The 27899-nt window shown below is 42.3% G+C and overlaps 1 protein-coding gene across 42 annotated transcripts in view; it reads right to left on the bottom strand.

Moving 5' to 3' along the window:
* The window catches only part of LOC137791982 (receptor-type tyrosine-protein phosphatase delta-like), a 332202-nt gene that overhangs the window by 45582 nt on the left and 258721 nt on the right, over positions 1-27899 (bottom strand). For 21 of the 42 annotated variants that reach the window (XM_068587250.1, XM_068587254.1, XM_068587255.1 and 18 more), the window contains exons 11-13: positions 20422-20567; positions 18305-18446; positions 1637-1825 (exon numbers count right to left, since the gene is read on the bottom strand). In XM_068587250.1, the coding sequence (XP_068443351.1) occupies positions 1637-1825; positions 18305-18446; positions 20422-20567 (477 nt within the window). Of the gene's footprint in view, positions 1-424; positions 434-1636; positions 1826-18304; positions 20568-27899 lie in introns of those variants that run through there. The other 21 variants (XM_068587234.1, XM_068587244.1, XM_068587236.1 and 18 more) reach the window with 3 other exon arrangements.

The following is a 27899-nucleotide window of genomic DNA, read 5'->3' as shown; positions in this document are numbered from 1 at the left end:
TGTGTATGAGATTGAGAGCGGTCATGTTTAAACAACTCGAGATCCCTTTGCTTCACCTGAGCTAAACAGAGCTGGTCACCTCCCTAAATCTCCTGAAATTCCCAAACCTACTTTGCTGGTGTTAAAGGATAAGTGAGTACGTGGTGGGTCAGTGAGTGAGTGAGTAAGAAAGATGTGAGGACAGGTCATTATGTGTCAATAGAAGCTACGGTTGGGTGATCATAATCTTCAGATAAAGGTGATGCTAAAGCTGGCAGTGGTGGGACCCTTGAGTACCGTGGGGTGAGGGAAGAGTGTATGTGCCTCTAGTAGTAGCCCTGAAACTGCACTATCTGTTAGTAAAATGCATGCCATGCATTTTAATAGTTGTTTGAGACATGAAAATTAGTGGGGGGTGATGTGTGCTTTAGAGCTAAGCACTTACCAAAGGATTCTGTAGATTTAAAAAATATAGAGAGAAGAAAGACAGCATAAGAATATGATTATATGCTTAAGGTGAGTTTAGTTAACAGAGGTTTTCGTAAATGCGTTATCAACTACGTGAATCAAAGTCGCACATTAGAAATACGGGTTAATTCTACACAGTTCTGTTGAAAACAAGGCAGCAAGGAAGTCAGGTTAGCAAGACGGTTTAACAAAGGACAGCTGTGAAATCTGAAGACAGGTGGTCAAACGTACAAGACTTCGAAGTTACAGGTAGTTGTGCTAATGTGTTGCCTTTCGCGGGCACATAAAGCTGCAAGCTATGATTTACGCAGCTCTCCTCAGAATATAGTTTCAGTATTGAGATCGTGAAATCAAATGGGGTATTCAGGCGAATGGGTATATTAGGATAATGTCACAGGCAAATAAAAACAAAGCTGGCATCTACACATTAAAGCAGGGGCTGTAAATTCAAAGAATCAATAGGGAAGGGGAAAAGCCTTGTGAAGGTTTACGCACTACTGTGGCTGTTTGAGTCCATAAATAGATGTTTTTTCTTTCATCTAAAGAAGTTTCTTATGTAATGCAAATTTATTTTCAGAGGAAGTTTAAGGATCCCTCTTTCAAAAGTGAAAAATGCAACAAATGGACTAGGACCATGATTTATTTGCTTTTCTGCATATTTCCTATTTTATAATCGCGTGAACTCCTTAGCAGATTCAGAATGAAGCTGAATGTTGTATATTTATTGTAAAAAAAAACAACAACTAAATAAAGGTATTCCAAAACAAATAAAGAGAATGGATCCAAAAACAAAATACTGCACCATTGCAGTGGACAGGAAATCAACACAAAACCGCAAAATAATTCATTGTAAAAAGTCACAGCAGTGAGCAATGAGGGCAGAAGTTAGGGCAGAAGCCAGCAAACACAGAGGGGGGGAACAATCCCAACAGCCCATGACAACACTGGAAGACAAAGGGAGACACACATACAGACAGCACACACCGGGGCGCACAGAGAGAAGAGGACAGGAAGTAGTAGAAACAATGCCATTACCTACAAAATTAAAAGCCAAAATGAGAAGTTAAATTATGGGAGGAAGAAGAGGATGAAAGAACCGAGACGACAACAGGGGGAGCGGATCAGATAGAGAGTAACGAGAAAGAAGACTCCCTGTTTCGTAATGAAGCTTTCAGCGGAGGAAGCATACCTGATCTGAGCTGTTTAATGCGGCCATTGTTGGTGGTGGTGTTGACGGGGAGGAAGTCTTTAAACCAGGAGATGTCTGGGTCGGGGTTGCCGCTGGCGGCACAGAGCATAGTGGCGGTGCGTGTTCGCTCCACCACTTTCAACTGTGGGCCCATGTCTATGGTGGGGAAACCAGGGGGCAGCTGGTCCTCTGCAAAAAAAACAAAACGGATGAGAGACGTAGCCAGTGGTCCTGTACAGAGCTAATGACAAGGCACAGCCTGTGGAACATTATAATCTGTAGCGTAGGTTTCCCTTCCAATCATTATAGGTAGGCGTTGGGCAGGTTAAAAGTTACTCTTCTAACCTGCCATTTAAAATGGAAGCTACCTGAAACAGTTACAGGGTTTGCCCGGATAGCCTGCTAACACCGCTACAATAGGCACACAAAACAGAATGAGTGAAAGATGGATCTACAATGTTGATGAACAACAGAGTTCTCCTGGTACTTGAAGAAGTTCAGGTTGTATTCGAGGGAAATTAAAATATAACTTTCTGTGAGTTAGGTGAGACGATAAAAAACAAACATTATCTTCCAGTTAAACAAGCTAGGAGCAACCTAAACAGAATATTCCCCAGCAATTCTTTGAATGACAGAAAAGGAGCAACCATAGCTCCACTGGATAACCATTTATCCACCTTTGAAGTTCTTTGATAGTGGCAGGCGGCTTAGCTGTGTTGAATAAGCTGTCTTGTCCCTGCCTGTGTCTCAACTCAGCGACTTAACAGAGGCGGGCTACATCTTGCTGCCGTTTGAGATGTGAGAGGAGATAACTCGCATTGCTGCTTGATTTCAAACATGTTCTTTTAGGAAAACAAAGGCAATCAAAGTCTGGGGTACGTTTTTCTGCGGCACACGGCTCTGAGCGGTATTCGGCGCGCAGAAAGCGATGATCTTAGAGAGGGCGCCGAGTGGAATTTTCCATACGCCATGAGACCTGTGTATGCAAAATGTCTGCCTCTCAGTAAAGTTCTGGGGGGGATCAGAAAAACAAGACCTAAATTCTAAATGCCAATGAGGTTCATGAGCACCTTTAAGTTTTCCTTCCCCTGCTGTGATATCGCTAATTAGTGTCTTCCGCTGCTCTCGTAAACTGCACCTTTTTTGGAAACACTTTCTTCATTAAATTTTCATGAGGAGACATCAGTCTGGAAACAGCTTTGAGATGCCACAGCCTGCACACAGCCAAACGACAACCGTGGCCGCCTTCCAACAATGCTTTTGGGTATCTGGCATGAGAAACCAACTCGATGGATAAATCTTCTCAGAAATAGACTGTATTACAAATGAGCGACTTCATACTGAACTGCAAAACTTTCCGATGCAACTCCGCGTCCCTGCCTGAACTGACATGTGTTCAGACAGTGATGGAAGGGTTCGCTAAATGTTTTAAAATCAATCGCAGAGATGCATTCTCTTTCCTCTTCTTGAACCGAGTTGAGGGATTTCCATCCTATATAAAGTATACTTTGAACACTGGTCATGTTCTTGGCAGCGGTGGACGGTTCGTTCTCCTGGACATCCTGCACCATGCATCCTTATAGTTTATTATCACTGAACGCCCTTGACATAGTGTGCAATATATAGGATACATTTATCCCTTTCAGTATCCATTAAGGTAATGAGAGCAGCCCCGGCTTCACTCTCGTTAAAAGTTTGTAGGTGTTTGGCACCGTGTTTGCTTGTTGCTTGCACAAAATTGATTTGCTGTTAATCAAGACAAATACCACTTAACCACTTAATTCACCTCAGTCACACCAGCCATATTTAGTTAACATGGCAGTTAAAGTAGGAAAGTTTGGGCTGAAGGACATATCCAATTCTAGTATAACACCTGAATAAATCCCCTTTTTTTCCCTAATTTGTTATTGCTGCCGTTCATATCTCCCTTACAGTCATTAAATGTGATTGCATGATTATGGATGGTGTATTTTATTCATTTTAGGTGTTTATGTGATATGCTTCAATAACTCTATTAGCTATCATTTAGCTGTATTTCTGATTTACAATGACAAGACAGTGAAAACAAGACCGCACTAAATTATGCAATTATGTGATCATTGTTCACATAATCATGAAGTTTTATATCTGTTTTTTTTTTGTATTTACAATCAACACATGCTTCAAAGAGTTCTCTGATATTCGCACATATGAACATTTACATTTAGTGACTTTCCTCTAAAAGTATCACAGTCCCAACTATCAAGGGATGAGGGAATAAAACAAAAAAAAAACTGCACATTGAAAGTTGCTCATTCAAATGGAGAGAGACAGGGAGGAGGGTAAAAGGAATTAATTGTCCAAGGTAGCCCCTTTTCGAGCTCCCTTCAGCCCGTTCAAGGTCGAACGGACAATTAGTCGATTCTACAGTGAGTCAAACGTATACCTGATCAAACACAATAGCCGGAAGCAAGACTGGGAGCACGAGTGCATGTTGAATATAGTAATTGGATGTGACAATCCATGCGAACTAAAAAGCAACTCCTGTGAAATTGCAATATATTCTAAAACAAAGTGCTCAAGAGATCATAATTTAACTGTCCGTTAAGAAGTCGGGATTGTTCTCGAGCTGGTTATTCAGCTCCGCGGAGAAAAGAAGAGGGCGTGAGGCAACATTCCTTTCAAATTGTAAATGGTGTAGTTTTTCATAATCTGGATCCTGTAAAATATTTGGACAGTAAAATCAAAGCAATTCTGTCTGATTTACACGACTGATTAACTACAGTGTGGCTCACTGACATTGTGGAAACATATTAAAATGAGGCCCAGGTCAAGTGAACAAAGGGCACTTTTACCAAACCCATCTTCCATGTCCTATAGAATGTGTTTGTTACATGATGCTCGCCTGTAACTCTGGCACAGGCAGCTTATATGACTCCAGGCAGTGCATTTAAAATAAATGATCTGTTGCAAAGGTTTCTGGCCTTCTAAATGCATTCTTGCTCAGCCCAGAAATGTATTTTACAGCTGCTTTGTGCACTCACGCTCATCTAGAATGACCACAAAGTCATGAATTAAACCGCGAGGTATCTCAAAACTTTTCCCGCGTTGGTCTTGGATTTGGAGAGACAAAAGAATAATAAACACAAGTACCTTGACGTTCTCAAGCTCCTCACATCTCTCAGCGATACCCTCATTTATTTTAGAAAGAGAATTACCATCGTGATAATAAATAGAGCGATGGAAATTAAACCTGTTTGCTAACTTGTGCCGTGATTAACAGCTCACGTCAACGGCGCTGCAGCCGCGTTCCCCTTACAAGGCAAAAACACCACAATGAAATCAGATTAATCACTATGTAATTCAAACCGCTGCCTGTTGGGTGTACATATTTTGGAAAAGTTGGGTTATTGACAAAGTGTTCAAAGTAAATAATGAAATAATGACTCAACCAAGGGCCAAGCACCAAGTGGTTTTTCCCATGTTCTATGTTTTCAGCTCTGCTCAGTGTCAAGAGGTTGGTTTTCAACTCGTGGTTACATTAATTATCAGCAAGGAGCAACTTCATTACCTTGTTAGAAACCCTGATCTGCATCCTGATCGGAGTAGAAATTGGATTTGATTGGCTTGTTAGTGCTTTGTTTTTGAATGTGTGTTTTGGAGCTAATAAATGCGGTGTGCCTTGATCATACAACTAGCTCCCCTGTACAGTATATGAAAGTCAAAGCTGAAATGCAGAAAAACAGGAACAAAAAGTTTTTTTTTTTTATACAGACTTTTCCTGCCTTCCTTATTCTACCCCGCTGCTCACTGCAATCTCAAGGACAGCCTATAAGACAAGGGCAGTTTCTGCTTTATAGACCCATACTGTATATTCAACAATGGATCTACACACTAAATGAGATGGAAGGGAGAGAAATGCTGAAGTCACCTTCTAAAGAAGTGCTGAGCACTGGTGCTTGATATAAAAAAGACTCCCAATGACAATTTGCACACATTAGCCACTGCCAGGCTATCAGGCCATATGAGTGTGCGCTGCCAAGAATGGGCGGGGTATAAAAAGGACATTGGCTCAAAAAGTACTTCAGTGAGCAGATTTCTGCGGAAGACATAAGGCCAGTGGACATAAACTCAACCCATTAGCAGATTATATCTATTGATCACTCATACAAAATATGAACACGGGTGGAATCACATTTTCCGTGTACAAAAACAGTGGCCATTTTGGTTTCTAAAATGTTGCTTGGGAGCAGCATAACGTCATCACAATCTGTTGTTGCATTTCAGTCGCCGGCAATAAACACACACAATCACACACAGTGTGTGTCAAAGTAAACGTGTCCCCTGCTGTGCTCAAGTAATAATTTCCTTGTTTAGGCTCTAATTAAATGAGCCTAATTGAGTCTCAACAGATAAAGGTACCATTCCAACGTCAGCTGTTCCAGCTAGCATGTTAGCTCGGTTAGCGCTACAGCGAGGCCCTTTTGTATTTGTGTAGACTGAGGTGATGTTTACACTAATACAGTTAAATCTGTGGAGTACAATTCATTAAAAGACTTGTGGGACCAGACTAAAAACCAATGCCAGGACATCTGCTTGAGTTTAATATCTGCCCAGATGTTGACAACTGTGGGAAACTGGCTCCAGAAAACCAAATAAAAAGCATGTTCCGCTCCCCTGCATAGAGTCAACAGTCTACCAACCACTGTGTCTTTCTGTCTGGTGAATTATAGACCTTACACAGAGTAGAGATTTTGGAGGAAGCAATTACAGTGTGTTGGTGTCCCCAGATATTGGTCGTCTGCTAATATAGCATTTGCTTTAGCTCGTGCGATTGTATCGGTAATGATGATTGACATTTAAATAGCGGGTAGTGCTGTCAAAGTACAATTTGCCATCCGTCATTGCGTTAAACAAAAGCAGTGAAATGCAAAGGAAGCTGAGAGTAAATCTTCTATTTCAGTTTAATTGCGTGAGATGTGTTTTTCATGTCAGTGAAATCACATTTGGCTTCAATGTCAGAGATTAAGTACAAAGGAATTTGAGAAGGAATTAAACCTTTGTTGCGCTGAACTTTCCGAGTGAAGCCATAAAAACATAAACCTTTCCGGTCACATTCTGGTTTAAGTTCCGTGGTTGCTGCACAAGGATTGGATTCGGTCCGACCCTTTTCTTCCCAAGCGGAACAAGACTTTTCACCCCCGCGGTTGAGGTTATTCTTCAGGGAAAATCCCTGCAGGCCAAAATAAGATGTATTTGTTGGACGTATTTGAGTGGATACAATCTCCTCAAAGAGGCTGTCACAGGTCACTTACTGTGGCAGCGTGCTGGAGAAAAGTGTGTGTCAAGACCTATTGTTGTTTGAGGATCCCTCCCTACCACGAGATGCTGGATTATGGAAGTGTGGGAATTTGGGGCAGAAGTCTTCAAGTATGACATTCTTACAATTTACACTGCTTTTTTTTTCCTGCTGCCCTAAAGATTATCCTTGCCCAGTTTAGGAATCAATCTGATTCTCGCTACCCCTCCCTAGATAATATTTCAGCCAGAACAAAAAGATGAGCCACAAAACATTACCCGCAGAGTGTGACAGTACTGCTTATTTTTCTCAGCAGCCTGAGCCAAAGCCATTTTTTTCCCACCACACCATAGCATATCATTTGAAGTTGAGGGACACTGATTAAAGCTCTTTCCACACTAAAAAAAAAAAAAAATCCAAAAGAAGTGAGAAAGAAGATAGAAGAATTTAGCAGGGTTAGGGTGCTAATCATGTTAATCATACAGCACTCTTGCTTCTCACAAGGACGTTATTTGAAATTGGCTTGTTTCATGGCTCGCTAATGCATTAGCTGACCTAGATTGAATTAGTACTTGGTGTTTTATAAACTCGTAAAAGGTAATTAATAAAGAAAAAAATGCCACGCAGACAATTAAAGGATGAAGGACTTGTAGAAGTGCAGTAATATGATAGCAAATACATCTTGACACAGATCCATAAGTTAGATTTAAACCAGACTCTCAGGGCAGACATTTGGTCTTTGTGACATACACTTTTTTTTATTCTCCAAAAATGAGGTTGTTGATTCGGAACACATTAACATGGCAACATTGTCCATTATAATTTGTTTACAGTTCTCAAAAATGTGTTGCAAGCCTAGTTAATACATCCGCTCAGAGACGACCTGAATCCTCTTCAACAAAATGTTCTGTTCGGCTCCTGTTAAACTGACGTATTCAATTATTTTTTTTTTCCTTTGGCATGTGAGAGGGGAATGTTAATTATGCTTTTGTTTTCACACAAACAAAATTACTCAACCAAACGTAAGAGCTCTTGATTAACAAAGGCAGACAGCAATTCCATTTTGTGCCAATTCTATGACGGCATCTGTTCTATTCCTCTCTTCCCCTCTCTCTAATGTTTCATCACGTTCACCCACATCGTTGATTTCCTTGCTCTACTTACAAGGTACACTTAGCGCTACGGTACAAAGGTGTACTTTTACAATCTACCACCCAATGATTGACAGGTTCTAAATCTGAGTCCACCCTTTGCTTTATCAGCGACCTGCAGCTTGGTTCAACTCTCAAACTTGGACTAAGACAGAGTTACTTTCCACAACACTAACTATACACTTTTGCAAAGAAACTTTTCCCGGAATACTTTTTGACCCTAGGACTAGAGCTTGTAGCCCTTATTTCCTGTGTCCAATGAAATAACAGACATTTGAATATAATGATTTTATTGACTTGCTATTGTACTTGACTTTACGTTTTTAAGTATAAGATGCGACACGTTTTGATAATGACTCCTGTTGCACTCGTCGTCATTAATTGGATGTCTTGACACTGTCTCAGGCGCAATCGTTGGAATAGTTTAAATATAAGTGTGAGTAAAGCATCATTTATTTAGAGGACAACAACTCAAACAAGCATTCAGAATATACAAGCATCTGTGCATCATTGCTGAGCAAAACAAGAAAGAATGACAAATTGAGATGTCTGAATTTACCCTAAATGCTATCAGAGTATTCAAAGCATGTATTTATCTCACTGATACATCCCAGTGCTGTTTGGCACATATGTTGTCCAGTCTAAATAAGATTAGGATTCCCCCTGGAACTTCCTTTGAGCCAGATTTCCCAAATAAGCCTCCTGGCACCTGCAGCGGGTAGATATTGCTTAAGTAATCCAATAATACGAAACAAAACGCTCAGCACTTTGTCTAATAAGGCACCAATAATGTGTGGTAGGGGACGACTCTCAAATTCATCTTCCTGAGTTGTTTCTCAAGGGTTCACAGGGGAGTAACCTTCAAATTGTTTTAATACATTCCGTGGATCAAGACATATTTGGTTTTATCATTATTATTTTGCAGTCAGGAAACAACTCCAGAGGAGCTCAAATCTAAGCGCACGTCCCAATTTTATGCCCGGGGCCACAATTCTTTATGTTCCAAAGCATTAGACAAACTGATATGAGATTATGTTAAGTAGGAAAGCATGCGAAACATTCCAGTTTAGGTTCACAAATGTGTCAGTGCAGCACTCGGAGGTCATAGGGAATCCTGTAGGATCTCACAGTGCTGGCGAGTTCGCCATGAAAGCCTGTGATCCGTTTATCTCGACTGAGGATACAAATGCACGCTTCATAATAACATTGATGGAGAGGCAAATACCTTAGAGAGAGGATTATGTCAATGTATGTGTCTGTGTGTCAAGGGCCTTTTGTCACAGATACAAGTCATCGTCTATTTTCATCTAATGGATATGACGGAGGGGTGATTTCAGGTGAAAAATTAAAATAAAAACAATTACTGTGTACTGTAGTTCTGTAAAAATCAAATAGCCGACAGACACTCTGGCTTTCAGAAACGTAAGTGACATGTTTTGCAAACGTGTCCCAATATAGTGAATTTGGTGCAGAAGAAGTGCAGCTTCGGCTGATGAAAGTCTGCTTGAAGACGTCAGTTGATGCAACAGGTATAGAGCGCGCTAATGAATATTACTGTGAATGTGCCAGAATTGGCTCATGCAGCTAATTCCAATTCACTATAATTGTTTTAAGAGGAGCAGGCCCACTTCAACACAAAGTGACATTTAAGTCTCGTTAGCTCGGTACCTCTAAAAGGTAGTTCAGTAATTTGCTGAACAAATGCAGTCTCTTTGAGAAAACCGCTAATACCCGAGGGCCGACACCGAGGGACCATCGAGTATCCAAATTTTATCGCTAAAATTGTATTTTCCCCCATTGTTGCCTGAAGGAGTAAAATAGGAACGGCTTGAGAAACACTTTCCAGTGTGTTCTCTATCCTGCGATGATGAACGTTGTAACGAAATACAGGAGGAGGAAGGTGAAGGCACGGAGAGCTCTGGTAACCCGAGGTTCATGGCACTCTGTCTCGGTGAAAAATAGCATCGTCTCCCCCTTTGCCCCGCACTGATTGTTTCTTCCATAAATCCCCTTTGAGATTGTATAATTAATTGAATGCTGCTTATTTGTCATTAAAAACCGCTCGCCTAATGCCTGAGATTATGAGGAAACCATTGTAGAGTCAATCTATTAATCACCAAGCCTTTTCCTCCCCCCAGAAAAACCTTCACAGATGAACAATTCAAGCCATTCCTCATTGTGAATGACATTGGAGAGCTAGTTGTAAAACTTTAAGTTGACACACTATTGTCATGGTGAATAATCACTTTTAAACACGTGTAAAACAAGTACAATTACATGTCCTTTGGGGATCACACATTAACTTTTATATTTTTGCATATTCATATCCAACCATGAAAGACAGAATGCATCTGTCATGTTTCTCCACAAATGAGAGGAGCTACACTGTTGACAGTCATGGACAGATTTTTTTTTTTTTTTTTTTTGGTAAAGTCCGCTACTCTCTTGTAGGACTTTTGTGTAGGGAGCGCCATAGAGAAGCAGTGATGAGATGGTGGTTGAAATTGAGAAACACGAAAATAATTGACTGTGCTTTAAAATGACCCCCGTCTGACGAGATATATTCTATGGCCGTTGCTGCTGTGAGAAAATTGAATCGGCCAAGCACGGGGCATGCAGCGGAGATGTGCGGCACTTCTGGCACGGTGCCCCAACTCTCCCCTGGCCCCACGTCATTCATAAACATGACGGATTAGCTGTGATATTCTTCCATTTACAACATAAGCAAAAGGGAGTTGGAGGAGGGGAATGAAAGCAGAGAGCGAGTGTTTGTGTCGGATACCCCTAAGGGGTATAGTACTGAAATGGATGGGTAAAGAGGGAGATGAAAAGCCAAGATGAAGCGGGAAGGGCGGAGAGGGGGCCTTTCTCTGCAGGCCTGGCTGGGCGAGCAACAAGGCCGGCAGGAAGCCAGGCACAAAGCTCCATTTACGCTCAGATGCCCCCTCCACCCTCTTCTTGCTCTACAGACTACACATCAGCTCAGCCAGATGTACTGTTCTGGGTAAAGATCACCTAGGGGGAAGTGGAGAGGGAACAGAATAGATTTCAGGACCTTTTCTACCTACTATCACGTCTCTCTCCCACATTGTCATTTTGAATTTGCTTTACTCAGTGTCTGCATCCGCCTCCATCCAGCAGCAGCTCATCCGAGACTTTAGAAGATGCTTGATGTTAAAGACTCTGCCCTAATCTGTCTTTGTCTGTCTTCCATCTTCTCTGCCTTCTGTCCCTCCCCAGCCCTCTTCAGGATTTTGCTTTGCATATTCCATTTGCTGGTTGTTACCTTGAGCAATGGTTCCATTTGCTTCAGAAAGCAGTGCCACATTAATTCAGAGTTGGGGAAAAGCAGAAAAAGAAAAAAAAATCTGCTTCCTGTCATCTTATCTGCCATCAGCACTTTTTCTGTTATTATTAGCAATATTCAAAGGAGATGGGAGAAAACAATTTGACAACGCTTTGAATTATCAGCCAAACATAAAGGTAAAATGGATGTTACCGACTTTCTGTCGACTCCATAAAAAAACACACTTTAGGAAGTGTCTTTTTTTTCTCGAAACAGTCCGTCAAGCATCATTCGATCCTCTTGAGAGCATTAAACATTCACCAATAAAGAGGACGTGGAAGAGAATATATAAACAACCACACACTACCTCCTCCTTGGAGACACCCCTGTCACTTTGAAGCAGATACTGCGAGACATCTGTTCGTTTTTTGTCTTTCAGTCTTTTCTTGTGTATTCACCCTTTTACCGCCCACTTGGGATGACTATATTATGCTTGATGAGTCAAAGTTTAATAAAGTATACGTTTGTGTCTCAACATTTACCGTACAATAGTATTAATAATTTGTTTTGTCTTTTCAGGGGACGCTTATAAAAGGCCAGAAGCTGGAGCCGGCGAGGGCTCGAGAGACCCAGCGATCGGGTAAGTCTGCCGACTGGCCAAGAAACAAGACAGAAGGCAAAACTGTGAGACACTGAGTTGCTTCATTAAGCTTCATGTACTATACATTCAGAAGCAGGTGGGTCAGATCAAACGGGCATTTCTGAGGCTTTGGCTCGGATCGTCTCATGGCATCATTTGATTATGACCAGAAATTGGTGTACGTTAAGGTTAAATGGACTGTAGGGGACAATCTGTGTGTGCGTGGTGTGTATTACTTTCCGGGCAAGAAAGCATCCCATCAGCTGCCAGAATGCTCCCACAAAATCCTTTGAGCTTTAATCACTTTTAGCATTTTGCGCATGACCAGATATCTGTATGGGTCACGGCCCAGGACTCTTCAATTTGAACATGGTATCATCAGACCCCGACGAGTACTCTGGGAGACTCGCTGTATAAATGTCTGCGGGTACCGAATTCATACAAGTTCACTTCCTTCTGAGAAAGGGAAAACCGAGCACCAGCCATTTCAATAATTGATAGAGCTAAAAGCTTGCTACAGGAGAGGGGAGTATAAAGATTATTCATGCTTGCTGGCATCCTGCAGAGAAGGACCTCTTGGCTCTCAAAGGGCCCTAATGGAAATCAGGGTTATATCAGGCTTCTCAAATTCATCACACGGGCATTCGCGCCAAACATGACGAGGGGGGATGATGGGTGTCACAGCAGGCAGTGGATTGCATTGTTTTATTATGGAAATTTCGATATTGAGGCCACATGTTTTGAGACTCGACAGCTCGGGTTTACCGCCAATGGAACTTGTGATTCACAGGTTTTGTCCCCCTTTCATGCAGCCATAAAACATGCAATTACTAACGGCGCTCATCTTTGAATGTGATAATGTAAAGACAACTCATTACACTCGAAAATCAATTTTTGCCACTTTCTCAGTCCAAAGTTGTTTGGTTTTAATTTAGCGAGCAGCCTTCACAGCTTGGAAAGTTTCTGAAATGCATTTGATGCATTAAGGAAGACCCGGCAGTACCCAATTAATCTTGTGGAATACAACTTGAGATCAAAGCTACTAATATTAGAACCCCTCGACTACCTGGCTCAGACTTGCATGCTCCTCTTTTTCTGACCTTGCGTACACTGCAGTCTAGCTAATGGATTACGTGTATATTATGTTTTGCCATTTACGGTGTAATTTGCACAAATTTAGAGAAAAAAAGAAAAAAAAGATGAGATTTTCTAATTGGCATTAATACATAGAATTTTTGAGGATCAAGCAAAGGTAAGCATGCTAACATGCCGGACTAAGGTGTGATCCTATACCTGCTCAACAGTAGCATGCTGCTAAACGGTTAGCGTGGCTGCATGTAGACTCAGTTTTTTGTTTATTTAAACATACACTACATTGTATATTCAAGGAAACATGTTTCAGGTGTCAAAACCTCCTTTTTCCTCATTTAGTTATTTACTGTGGGACTGTGCTTCCACGAGATGTGGGAGACAATTTGCATGTTTGAATCCCCCGTGATCGAATCACGCCGCCAGCGCGGCGATGTCACCGTGGAGAAGAGTGGCATCTCAAGCCAGAGAGGGAAAAAGAAAAACAAACAAACAGAAAACACATTCCTCATTTGTCTGAATCAATAATTATTAATTCAGGAGGCTGTCTTCACTTGAATTCAAACACATACAGAGCCACGGTGTGTGCAGAGTTATCTATCATGTTCAGTGTGCAGTCCAAGCGCCTTTGTGGCTCCGACAGATGTTTCCTCACACACTATGCAGACTTTAAAGTCGAACATCCATCTTGTTGGCAGCGGTTATGCCTTAAATCATCTTGCATACAATACAGAACCTGATTGGCTCCCACCATTAGCCACACAGTAAGATATAAGGGGGTGTGTGGTTTCTTTTCTTTTCTTTTTTTCTGAGAGGAGATCAATTTCTGTGGGGACAGTCGACTCCATCTTTTTAATTACAACAATTAATAGCTTGTCATCATATGCTCCATTTCTGTCGCATAGGAGAGAGGGAGAAGTTGGGAATCAAGGGGAGAGAAGCATCAAATAAGTATTGGCCAAATCCCAAGCAATAACTCCTGGATATTTTATGAAACATCTAATGGAAATGAAGATAATTGATGATCTGTGAAGTTAGTTGTGCTCAGCCCCTATTTCTCCCGACATGCTGAGGTGAGAGAGAAAGCATGTTGCTATCAGAGAAGAAGAAAAAGAAAAGGGAAAACACCCCTTATTCATATAATGAAAAACCTGCAAAAACAATTGTGGCTTCTGAAACACCGGAACTGGTGACAAAGAAAATCATGTTACATACCGTTAAAGGATAATTCCAGACCCACTGCGCTTCATAGTGGACCGACCACTTAGGTAGTGCTATTCCAAGAAGTCTATAATATCATAGTGTAACAAAGGAGTTAAACTCCGACAGTGAGTCAGCATGTTTCCCCAGCACTTTTGGAGGAAAAAAATGTATTTTTCTAACAAAATTGAGTGTTCCACGTGGCAGCCCAGGTCTCGCCATCTATAGAGCTCCCGCCAGTACACCAACCAATTGTATGGTAGCTGCTGCCCCCCCGCAGTAATTTCACAATGGTCACTTGCTTCATCCCCACTGCATCCTTTGCTCCGACAGTCCGAGACAGCTGACACAGCATTCATCTCGCGAAGCAATTTGAGCATGCAGACCGGCTTTTGTTCATCCTTTACTTGGAGGAAAGAAAGCCTTATACATTGGGCAAATTGTGCAAGAGCACACATATTTAAAAAATGATGGTTATGAATGAGTATTAAGGTACTTAGATATTTAAAAATTTTAGTATCAATCACTTTTTAAAGTGTAGTATGTTTTATTTACCCATGCAGTTTGCGTTGACCAGCATCTCGAAGATATCAGTTAACAAGGCCTGGAATTCAAATCAAGCAACTTTTGGTGTCTTTTATTAGGTTGTGAGACCTTTTTGTGGCGACGATGACAAAGAGCTGAGTGCATACGTTGTCTATGAATAATCACTGATCGTGGAGCAGCCCCTTTATTGTACAGGGAAAGATCCGTCTCAGCTACATGGCTTCGACCGTGCCATTGCACCATTCCATACAAATGGAAATGATGCATTCTGTTTTCCCGTCACAGGAGAGTGGCTTCCCATTTTCCGCTCCCACTGTCAAGTTGTGCACAGCTGCATAAGTTTGCACGCTTGTGTGTGGGGCACAGGAAATGGCTGTTGACAGCATAATGGGAGTGTGAGGATGCAATATAAATCCTTAATCATGCCTGAATCATGAACTGCAACACTCAAATCCACACATCATTCTGCTGAAACTACTCCTAGCAGCGAGTGTGGACCCTGTGGGGTGTTTTTTGCTACATTTTCTGATTATTTCTATTCTTTACTTTTGTGAAAACAAAATGCAAATGCCCCAACATCGTCTACAGCGACAGATATAAAGGCTTCCCGTGAGTGCACACGTGTAAGGAGATATCTTACGCAGGGCATATTCATAAATTACAAATGCCACTTCACTGAAATCATATTCCAGCCATAACACCCAAAATGTGCTGTTTCTCCATTCCTCCATCCCATCCTGTCCTTCTCAATTACACAGCAAATCAAGACAACCTTAATTCAAAGACATGGGTCACATATGACTCGGTTCATCTCGTAGTTAATCAAAACAGAGGGTCTCCCAAAAAAAAAAACGTGTGCACTAACGAAACCGGTAGCTCGTGCTGTGGCCTCGCAGATTTGACTCGCGAAATCATTACGTTTCAGGGTTCGCCTTTCATGCAAATCACTTCCCTACGCCTGGAAGTTCATTGCTAATGGCACTTAGCATCAAGTTAAAGACACATTCGAATACTAATGTCCTCCAGTACTGCATTTGTCACCTCAAGTCCCCTCTCCTCATCGCATGGCAATTACAACAATGTGCTTTTCCTTCATGGAATTAGGCATCACCCCCTGTGGCGAGCTTCCCACAACAGATGCTTTGCAGTTGTTTCCACAGACCATTGGAGCCCAAATGAACTAAACAGTCACTTTATATGTATTAGGCCTGGTGTAGAAGCGCTTATTTGTATTTGCTTATTTCTTTATCTCCCCCATCCTGCATCACACGCTCTAATAAAAGGGCCAAAGGAGGAGAGGAATCATGTTTTTGCTGGTCACGGTGACAAATCAGACTTAAAAAAATGTGTCGTAGCCCTTTTCAAACTGCAGTTTATGTCATGTGGAATGATGAGTGGCAAACCAGCTGCACTTGGCTATTGTACGGTACCAAGTAGCTGTGAAAGAAGGGAGCTTTTTGGTTTCTTAAATAATACATAAAGCCTCCTTGAGGTAACCTTGTGTTACCCATACTAAACACTGCACCCACAATGCAGTGTGTCAGCTTACGCCAAGCTTCCTGAAAGTCATCCTTATGTTGGGTCTGGAAATACTATTCAGCTTGGCCGTATTGTGGATGTCTACAACTGACGTTATGACTATTGAAGTGTAATCTCAAAGAATACGGCGAGCTCGAGTTTGTTATCGTAGTAATGCTTATCCGTGTCTGTGGCCAGCGCTGTGGCAGCTTTTCCCCTTTTGTATATAATTGATTTTCATCTTGCTTCCTTTCCTTTTGTCTATCAAGCCAAGACTGTTATCACCGCTCATAATAATTAATCAGGTCTGTGATTTATTATTTGCTGTTTCACTACCTGTGTGTGTGTGTGTGTGTGTGTGCGTGTGTGTGTGCGCGCATACAAATACATTTTGACGCGAGAATAGGTTGAATACCTGTGGCGTCATTTCAAGTGATGATGGAGGGGAGTGAAATGGACATATATAGAAATAGTGCACCTTATCATTCACAATGCCAATATTTTGGAGTGTATATGCATCCACTGGAGGCAATTTGAGGACAGGGAGCATCTCCTTTTTTATTTGCAATAACTGCGAGAAAGAAAAAAAGCTCTTTTCCTGTTTTTCTATTTTTTTGGTCCGTGATAGGCTGCTACTCACCTTCAATACATTGATGGGAAAGGAGCGCGAGCAGAAGAGCAAAATGGAAATGGTAATAAACATGCTAATGCTAGGCCGTGGAGCGGGGAAGAGCAGCTTCTGTACCCGTCCCTTAGCTATCTATTTGTGTGTGTGTGTGTGGGTGTGTGTGAAGGGGGAAAAAACAGACAGAGGCAGAGCAAGAGCGAAAGGGAACAGGAAATGCACAGAGTATTGCATGTGAGAGAACGTGCACACGAACACACACCCGCACTTTGTGCTCCAGAGCAAACAGGCGAGAGCTGCATGTGAACGTGCCACCTTTCTTTTTCAATCTGCCTCTGGAGACAGTGCAAAGGGCCTTTTGTTGGCTCATTGGTGAGATAAGAAGCGGGGGGAGTCGCGGGGAGCTGAAGGGGCTTCAGAGAGTCGCAGAGCCAGCTTTTTTTTTCTATAGGATGGAAGCACCCCTCTCAATAGAAACTCATTTGCCATGTTGTGTAATTGTGGTACATAATGGCGCACACCTCATTCAGGCAGCCCAAAGCATTTTTCTAAAGCCATTTTCTCCATTCTGCGCCAAACAAGTCGTTCTTTAGAGAGATATTACTCAGCCTTTTAAGCTCAGGGCCACCACATATTTTGCCTTTGAATGGAATGTTGTGTGTAATCAAGATAAAATGTTGCTTAGTGCTTCTTATAAAAGCGGCACTTTCAACCAACTTGATATTTTGTCATCTGACTTTTCTTCTCATTGTTTACAGGAAGTAAACAAAGGGGCTAGCCTTTCCCAACTGGATTATTCTGGATTGTTATGTCTGTGTAGAGCAGGTTAGCTACTAACCGCCACTAGCCACTGGCCTGAAGGCATCTTGGGTCTAGAATACTACCATAAACAATATATGCTTGTTAATCACGTGAGAATATCAAAGATGAAATGCAGAGATGAAAAATGACTGATTTGAAAATTATTGCTGAGCTTTTCCGTGAAACCACCACAGGCTAGGAATGGATGGCTATTTGCATAATTCAACTGGCATCTTAATTATTGTGTCAGGCATCTGTATGCAAATGACTTAAGTCACTTAGAAACAGAAACTTACTCGGCTAAATGGCTAATGGACTAAATCTTATCAAGTTAAAAGACGCAACGTGAGTGTAACCAGAGTCTGTAACTGAATTTGACTGTGCGCTGCTACAGGGAGAAACAAAGAGAAAGGACAGAACAACAAGTACGTTCACGCTTACCTGGGTTAGCTGGGAGAAAAAGGGCATGGTAGAGGTGTGTGTGTATGTGTGTGTGCAATTGCTTTTCTTTCAGGGTCGCTGAGAAGGACCTACCACGTAAAACTGTGAGTCTGGTGGTCGCGCTCGTCTCTCCAACACTGTTGGAGGCGACACATTCGTATATGGCTTCATCTCGGGGCGTGCGTAATGGCTGAATTCTTAGCACTGATCCAGAGCCGTCGTCGAACTCTATCACCTGCAGGTGCGAGAGACAGGATATGTTAAAGGAGATTTTTTGGTTCAGGATGGGCGAGGGACCTTCCGCAGAGAAGTAAGAGACAACACTGTCGAGGACATTTGGCTTTCGACACTGATGGTGATTGACACAATGCGCTTCCCATGACATAAACATAAAGCTGCTGCCTACCTTACATTGAGCCCTAGTGATGTCGTGGTTATACTCTACATATACATTGCAACAAGTAACATCGGGATGTGTGCAGTATTCAAATGTGTTTTGATAACATGTAGGTACTGCATACTTGATGAACATAAAATAATAATTTTGCCTTTTGGTTGTAGATATGTCTATTTGGTATGTGTTCAGACGTGCCGTCTTATAGGTAAGGAACAATTCACTATCTAAATAACTGAAGTGGCTGACTAACTTTAAGAATGGGGAAAGTTAGGCTGGTCAGAATCTTTACTTGGATATCGGGTTGTAGAAATTGAAATCTGAATGTGTCCCACTCTTAAAGTTAACACTCTATCCCTTGGAAATGCGACACACTGGCTTGTGTTAATGGGACAGAAACAAGCACAAACAGTTAAAGGTGGCTTGATAAACGGTAACGGACAGTTGTACCATGAGGTGAGATAGTGGTACATAAGACAGGACCGACTGTATTGGACGAACGACACATAAAATGCTCACAAACAGGTGTTTGTTGTAGCTTATTCAGCTAGTTTTGCATGCTACATGTTGTATACTCACTGATTTCTAGAAAGCCCTGTGTCATAACTCAATCTCTTTTAAGCATAGAGGTAGATTTCAATAAAGATAGCCCTGAGACCTCTGCTCCACACGCACGCGCACACACGCACACACGCACACACACACACACACACACACACACACACACACACACAAACGCACGCACGCACGCACGCACGCAGAGGCCTACAAACATTTTAAAAGTTCACAATACATCTGTGCATGTGTTAGTTAACAATACACCTCAACATTTCATTGGCCGAGCTTTAGCGGTGTTGGCATTCAAGCTGACAGCAGGTGACGGTGAGAAAAATTCAAATGCCCTCCTTTCATAGTCAAAGCAGCGGAATTAGAAAGGAAGTTGCGAGACTTCAAAAAAGAAATGGGTTTTTGTTAGAAGATGAGGAGGCAGTGCATGATTGAATGTGCGCGGAATGGCGACAGCCAGCAAGCCTTGCGAAGCAATGAGAGAATGAAGACTAGCGTGTTAGCATTCAGCACGACGGGCGACGCAGTGAACTCTGATAAGATTAGATTTCTGCGGGCATGAGATGCAAAGAAAAGGCGGGAAGAGATCTCCGAGCTCCGTTAAGCCATCGCTGCTTTGCAGTAGCAAGCAAATACGGCATCTCGAGCCGAGCGTGGAAAAAGTGACACCGCGATAGTCCCGAGGACTGACACAGAAATTAATAGAAATCTTATCAGTGTTCTGCAACGACGTGTTATTTCTCATGGGTATTGAGCCCAAGTGCAGATTAAAGCTGACCAGAAATCAAAGCTTCAGCCAAACTAAGCACGGTAGGACATGCATTTAGATAAAGACGCCACAAAGCAAGAGGGTATTTCGAAGTGAAAGCGCTACTTTCCTTTTCACTTTGCATAAAGCTGGCAAATGTGGCGTGATGCTAATGTAGGTATCTGGGTCACACCACAAGTTGCATTTCCTTCTGTCCAATTGCTCTTTTCATGTCTTTTTATTTAATTACAAATCGGTCCCCAGATCTTTTGTGTACTTGCTCATTAAAACTCGTGCATGTAAAAAAAAAAGGAAAAAAAGCCTAGCCAGCATGGTTATTAGAGCCTGCTAATGCTTGGTGGCGAGTCATGGCGAAAAGCAAGCAAGCAAGCAGGCAGGCTGAGCTCAGAGCGATGGATTATGTGCGAGCACAGCCAAAAGCAGTGCTTGAAGCATTCCCATTTTGTCGAGCATTTTACATCAGAACAATAGACCTAATACCTCGAATCTCTGGTTGCTGACTTTCTTCCCCTTCTTGTTCCACACAATCTTCGGTCGTGGATCTCCTGTCGCTTGGCAGATGAAGGAGGCCACGCCTCCTTGCACGCCTGTTTGGTCATTGGGGGTTCTTAAAAACTTTGGTGGTGCTGGAGAGAGACAGGAGCAGAATAAAAGATAACACAAATAGTTAGTAAGTAAGCACGCTAGGCTTTGCAGACAGAGCCAGTAATCTCTCTTATAAAGTCACACGCACGAGAAAGAAACAAAGTTGCAGATTTCCGCGTGAAGAGGTCAAGACAAGAGATCGTACTGACTTCATTGTACGAGTGGAAATGGAGGATCAGTGATTACGATCTAAAGTTAAAGGACAGGGGATTTTATCTTGACTCTGGGAGTATTTCTACATAACTGAGATCTCTGAAGCATAACTGAGACTGTGGAGGGAGTTTTAAAGAGGAATTCTTTTCATTTTTGTGGGGATGAAAGGAAGAAAGGGTTGAGATCAATCACTGGGGAAATGAAGTTGATATACATGCTGCTTGATTATATCTGATTGTGGTCATATATTTGGGTCTGTGTTAAGACAAACTAAGAAAACTTTTGTCAAGAAATATTCCCTCTTCCCTCATTGTAGTCACTATTTGATACGGTCCCAAAGCAAATTCAGTCAACTTATAGTGGGCTGTATAGAAACAGTTCTCTTCGGATTTAGATTGTTCACTACACCGTGCAGACGATATAATGGAAATCACTACTATTTGTAACCCTTTTCTGTGTTTTGTGTAATTAGGTGTTCAAGCCGCTAGTGAGTAACTATTTTATATTGCCACTATAGAGGGAAATAGTTCTTCAAAGAAGGAAAAACCTTAAGTGTCATTCAAAAGTAATTTATCTCGACAAGCTGTTACGAGTCACATGTTCTACATGCCAGACATAAACCATGTGGCTATACAGTGTTTCTAACAACACAGGCTGACATGTTCCTCACTGTTGAAGAGAAACAGAAGCTTGCCTCTCCGTTCAGTAGCAGACACCACTAATCTCTAGAAAACCACCAATCAGAACGTGGGTTGCGCCCCGCACCATCCAGACACGAACCTGATAAGAACCTCGCAGCGCCCTGATCGGCAATGTGAGCATTCTGATGCGCCTAATTGGTGACTCAATTCAGCACAACAAGTCAAGTGTAAAGGCAATGAGGATAGAAATGCTAAAAATGCAGGGGAGTGGAGGTGAGAGAATAACAGAGGAACAGTGTTTGCTTTGTGTGGATGTTCCCATCTACTGGGAGCTGCAACCATATTCTTGTAATTTGATTTGTAGAATTTAAATGTAAAGTAAAATTCACCCAATAATATTCAGGTTTAGTCAGCCATTAAAATAATTCTCAATTCCGTTTCAATTCCAAGAAATGGAATTGTTTCAAAACCACATAAGAGGGATGAGTAGGAAGCTTTCTCTGCCTGATGAGATTTTTATTTTGAGATTTACATTCCAGCTCCATCATAATGATCAAGGCTAATTTCAATAATGCTGTAGTGCTCAGTTAGACTCCCCTAGTATTTTCATCTAAAGCTTGAGTACCGGCTTCAGTGGGAGGTGCAGCTCCATCTGTCCCCCTGCGGAGCAACTGTTTGCCTTTTATCAATCACTTCAGCAGGCCATTAAGGGCCACACAGCTGCGGTAATGCCAACCATCTGAATCACCTCATCTGTGTGTGCAATTGTGCCTGCCCGTGTGCCTGTGTGTAGACTGATTTCCCCTCCCAGATTGTACTGCCCAGCAGCAGCAGCGGCGGCGGCGATGGCGGCGGCGCTGCGAGAGAGGGACACATTAACCTGCAGGCTTCACGGAGAGGTGACATAACGTGTGGTCAGCAATCAAAAGGGGCGAATAGATAAACAGGCAAGCAGCTGGGCTTCCACCGGGCAAATGAGTCGAGGGAAATCACCTGATTGCCTCCTGACATGCCCACATACATTAAAATAAACCCACACACGCTTCTCAGAGGCTCTCTCTCATCCAGCGCGCTGACAGATCTGACAGGTGGGAAGCGGAGTTGACACTGTGTAATTTGTACGCGGCAAAAAGCACCATTATATCTGAATTTGCACTTTATCTCGTTGACTTTGCCGGGGTGTGGTGCGCATTGTCACCCAGCCAAGAGGGTGCTGATGGGTAATTGATATGCTATCGGGGCTGTTTTCGCTCCGGGGCCATCCATTATGGCTCGGTGCGTCTCCCCACGCCGGCTGTGATAGACTACTAGGACATGTACGGGAGATCAGCACTGGAGGTGTGTGGGGGTGGGGGGGAGTCATCGCACAATGGGGAGTGATTGAGGCGTGACATGGAGGTAATGGTGTTTTCACAGACATGGCCGCTGATAGCACCATCATACCCCCATTTTGGGTCTGCCGCTGACAAACATCCATTTTGGTCGACTCCTCGTATGGCTGCAGGTAGACAAAGGCTGATTGAAACCTCTGTTTTCTCTGAACAACGCCATGACGAGACCTTGACAGCGACTAAAATGATTTGGTCTATGAACAAACATTGTCCATGCAGCACAAAGACGCCTTTTAACACAGAACCCTGATTTTTACAAGGATTGTGTTGGAAAACTGCAACAACCATTAAAACACAAACATGTCTATAATAAGAAAGTGGAAAAATGAACCTGCAATCATGTTGATTAGTAACAGAAACTAATGTAATGAGTTCAGGGTGCGCACACTGTTTGGCCTTTAATCAAATCGGATACATCACAATTGAACTGCGATCTAGTCAAAGCTCCCGTTACCTCTGCAGCATGTTTGTATCTCCTTCGAGAGGTAACCATGAATTAATAGCGGGGATAGGCACCTGTTAATCCAGTGCTAAGCTGTCGCCAGCAAACAAATGAGAAGCAAAGCCTGTCACAAGCTAAACGGTTGGTGACATGGGCCTGTGCCTGTTCTCCCTTGAGGTCATAGTGTAACCTCGTTCACATCTCTGCCAATGGAAAGCAAGGAGAGCATCATCGCATCCTTTGCTCTATTTTTCATGGATCAACGCCATGTTAATAATTCGGTGGCTGACTGAGAGCCTTTACCGTTTTCAAGAACACCCATGTCCGCAGGGCTGAGGGGGCAGAGCATTTCATGCCTGGAAGTACATATTTTTTTAATGGGAAGACATAAATGGAAATTGGAAGCCTTCAACAATCTGGGAAGCACATTTTACTACTGTTGCTGCTTCTATAAACTATCCTTATTATTATTCTGGCCCCTCTCTTGAGGCCTTTTAAACCTACCATTTAAATTCAGTGGTATGATCAATCAATACGATGTTCTAACAGGATCATCACCACATTGGGGCAGCTTTTTTTTTTAGTTTTGGTACCGTTTGGTTTGAACCAGCAGTGAATGAAATGCTTGTGTTCTACAGAACTTGGGGAAAACTTAAAGAACCTGTTGCAGAGCGAGACTATAAGCTGAGTGGAATGCGTAACTGAGGCCAATGATATCATGTTTTTGTAACATCACGCGAGAGCATTTTAGGGATCTGCATCTATTACAAGTTTGTTTGATATTGGCTTAACTTACAGCCAAACATGCATTTAAATACTGTTCTCAAAAAGATCAGAGTCTGGGTTTCATTTATAATGGGCAAAACAGTTCAAGTCATCAGAGCTCCGCCATGACTAAAGTTTGATCTGCCAAGCCATTAAAGAGCATGAATCAAAGAGTGGAGAGACGAACATTAATAAATCCACTTTCAGTTGGAACCTCTATTCGGCACAGACACCAGTCCAAGACGGCTCGGTTTTCACAATTATACTGACTGACATATTCAATTTCATTTGCATGAAAAGGGCCATTTCCTCTCTGAATCTTTAACTTGCAGGGTGAGGTGGGGTTGTGGAGGGTGATAATTAATCCTAACACATTGGGTGGCAGTCTGCAAATACCCAGCTCCATTTTGGACATACTGGTGGAATAAAGGAACATTTAAAGATGCCATTAACCTCATTCGACATCTTTAAGCCGCAGCCTATCAGTTCTGCGCTATTGATGAATTGTCACAATGGCTGCAAGTGGTGCAAAAAGGACTGAAAGGGATGGCTAATGTTGGAAGAGGGTAAAAGGGATGCACGTCATATACAGTTCTCGGACATTTGACTTTATCTAATCATTTAAGTGTTCTGAAAGTCCACTGCGACAATTTCACTGTCGTGGTATTTAAATTTAAATGAAAAAAGGTGCAGAGGGATGGGGGTTGTTGGTGATTGCAGTTGAGTGGTTGATAAAGTAGCACCACCTCTATGGATTAATGCACTTCCCATATAGTGTTCAGAAACATGTGACCTCATGTCGTAATGCCGGCGCGCAAACACCAAGATAAACAATGCACACAAAAAAGAGAGAGAAGCTAAACCGCGCACACATTACATTACACAGCTCTCTATCTGCAACATTATGATAAAAAAATGTGCCTTTTGTAATGCTGAGGAAACAAACTGCACATTGTATGTGCTCACAAAGCAGAAAGAATGAAAAGGAATCAGAGCTTAATTAGAACTGTTGGCTGATTTGAATTGCATGCTCATCGGTAATCTCGCCTTAAATGGGAACTGAAATTCTTATTGCAATTAGTGATTACTAGAAAAGGGATATTGCCCCCGAATGACTGTTAATTACTGGATCAGGAATAGTACATTAATTCACTGCAGAGGTTTTAATGCAGTGCAATGATGAGGACTTGCTCCTCCATCAATATTGTGCTGCATGTCACACATAATGAAGTTCATAATACAAGCCTTCTCCTACACTGTCCCCCCCACCTCCCAACTGCTAAAATTTGCTCTCTCAGCAAAATTCCTAACAGTCATTATGCAAAACTAATTCAATAGAAGATACAAAAATGCAGCTTAATGACACATTAATATTGAAACTGCATGTGGATGCGAGGACTGCAGGTCCATTTTGTGATGGGGTCGGGGTCTCTTATTTGGCTCATAAGCCGCCGAGAGTCTCCCGTGAATAAATAAATGCATATCATCAATTACAACACGGCTGCTTGTCAAATATTTATCCCAATGACTGAGATGGCATGAATCATATTCCAATGGGACTTCCTTAACCCCACTAAGTGTGCGTAACTCATTCTCGTTGGCACGCCGATGCAAGGCCTCAGCTTCTGGCAAAAGCTCTGCAGGAGTTAGGGCACTTTTGTACAGACAACAGCTTCAAAAAGAATGGCTAATGCACTTGTCCCACATTTAATGGACTGACAAATTATCTGACAGGGGGAGGGAGGGCTCCAGAGGTGCACGACCCATCATACACATACAGCAACACACTCTCAGAGGCGTTAGAATATTCTCGCCGCATGGAGACATTGCGAATGGGTGAACAATATTAATAAATTGGGGGTTTGGGACAATAGAAAATTCAGGAAGGTTCCATTAAATAAATATAATGGGTTTATTTATGGAACAGTGCCGATAGTCTTATTCTGTGTTTCATGGGATGAGACGGCATCTGAAAGGCCCCCCCTGTTGAATTATCATTGAAGATGAAGCAAAAGTCTCGCAGTTCTGCAATGACAGAACGTCAGTGATGGGGTTTTTCCCCCCGTAGTACACGGCAATGTTTGCGAAGCCAAAACGTGTAGCCCTTTTTATCTCTCGCTCTTCCTGTGTGTGTCTCTACCAGACACAAACACACATACACACACACACACAAGCTAGCGTCGTCTCCCACGGGACACATTAGCGATGTAGAGGGATCCAGTTTGTCACTTAATAAAACGGCCCACTCAAACAGATGGCTTTGTTCAAACGGCCCCCAACGCTTTAAAAGCTGGAACTGAATCGCTGCTGTGGCAAATCCGACACATGAAAGCCCACCTCCCTTTGCGGTTGAAACCAAACAGAAGGAAACATATAAATATTGAATTGTGCCACTGTTGGCGCGAGACCATTCGCAAGAGAGAGAAAAAAGAAAACGAGAAGAGCAGGGGGAGGGAGGTATAAAAACATCAGATCCTCCTGTAGGAGATGCTGAACATCTGGGGTGAGGCTGTGGAACGAAGACGCAAAATAATAAAGAGACAATAAGACATCCTCCCTTATTCATTAATTGTGCATTTGTCTATAAATACACAAATCTCGTGCACATGTATGTGTGTTCATTTAAGGGAAAAACTGTAGAATAAGAAGTATGAAATTTGGATTTGTTTGTCGTGCTTGTTTTTCCTCCAACATCTGGAAAAAAGAGACCACAGATAAGTAATTCTAATTGTGCAGGCTTACTCTGTTTGGTAGTCAGCGCAGTCTATTTGCAAAAAGTTAATTATCTGATAGGATAGGCAGTGGCAGCCACTAACACAGAAAGCCATTCGTTCATTCTGTTATCCACGAGGCAATGGAACGATTCATTAAATGGCAGCGCTGCAGCAAAATGGCCAATAGTTATCATGCCGGGGCTGCACAGACTTGAAAAGATGTTAAAAATGGCAAAAGTGATAAACATTCTTTTGGCCTGTCGGCTTACTGCCAATGTAATCACGTGTAGATAATAAGGGGAAATGATTGTGTATGATTCAGACGCTCCTACCACCATGTGATGTAAATCTTATGGGAGATTGATATGGAAATATCACCATGGCTGCATGTGCAGATGAGAATCTACAAAGCTGCTGGTTTTCCACTACATGTAGCAGAAATCAAAAGATATGGATGAGGAAAAGTGGAATGGAAAATCAAATAAGCAATGCATTTGACTGGCTGTACTCGAGAGAGAATTACATTATGCTTGGGCCTGTCCTACTGTATTTTTTGACAGCATAAACGTCACATAATTGTCTTTTCCCTCAACCACGGAGTGGAAAAAACGCTTGCTTCATATTTGTCTCAGCTGGAGCAGAGATGGATTATGTTGCAAATCATTCCAGCGATTCGGCATTGTATATTTAAGCGGACTTTAATTGTATGGATAAGTTGTGCCAAGGCTTTTCCGATGGATGCCAGTTGTAAGGCCAGAAGAAGTGACACATTCCCTGCACTGTGTTTTCTCAAGCGCTTACAGGCTAACTAGCTCATGCTCCAGCAATCCTGCTCTATGACAACTGGCTTCCTTTGTAGCTCAGATATCGTGTGAATGTCCCCAAGTTCAGCAAAGGAGGTTACACCTAAACCAAGCTCTTCGGGGAAAACAATAAACAGGCTTTTTTTCTTATGTCTAGTGTAAGTCCAACCATCACATTCCACCAGTTTATCACACTGTAAAGCTCAGGGAATATTTCAGAACTCTGTTGGGAATAAATATGGACAATGTTGGAATCTGAAACTACAATTTAGATGCAGTTTCTGAGAAACCTGAAATCTCTGCATACTGTTCTCTGCAGCGAGCCGTCGTCATGGCTATCCTCAAAACCCAAAAACTATTGCTGGGGACAAAGAATATGCAGGGGAGGTACCACAAACAGTCAC

The sequence above is a fragment of the Clinocottus analis genome, unplaced genomic scaffold (assembly GCF_023055335.1).
Source record: "Clinocottus analis isolate CAN_PGR_092001 unplaced genomic scaffold, fCliAna1.0.p SCAF_21, whole genome shotgun sequence".
Classification (NCBI taxonomy): Eukaryota; Metazoa; Chordata; class Actinopteri; order Perciformes; family Cottidae; genus Clinocottus; species Clinocottus analis.
This window is presented reverse-complemented; position numbering and strand designations above follow the sequence as displayed.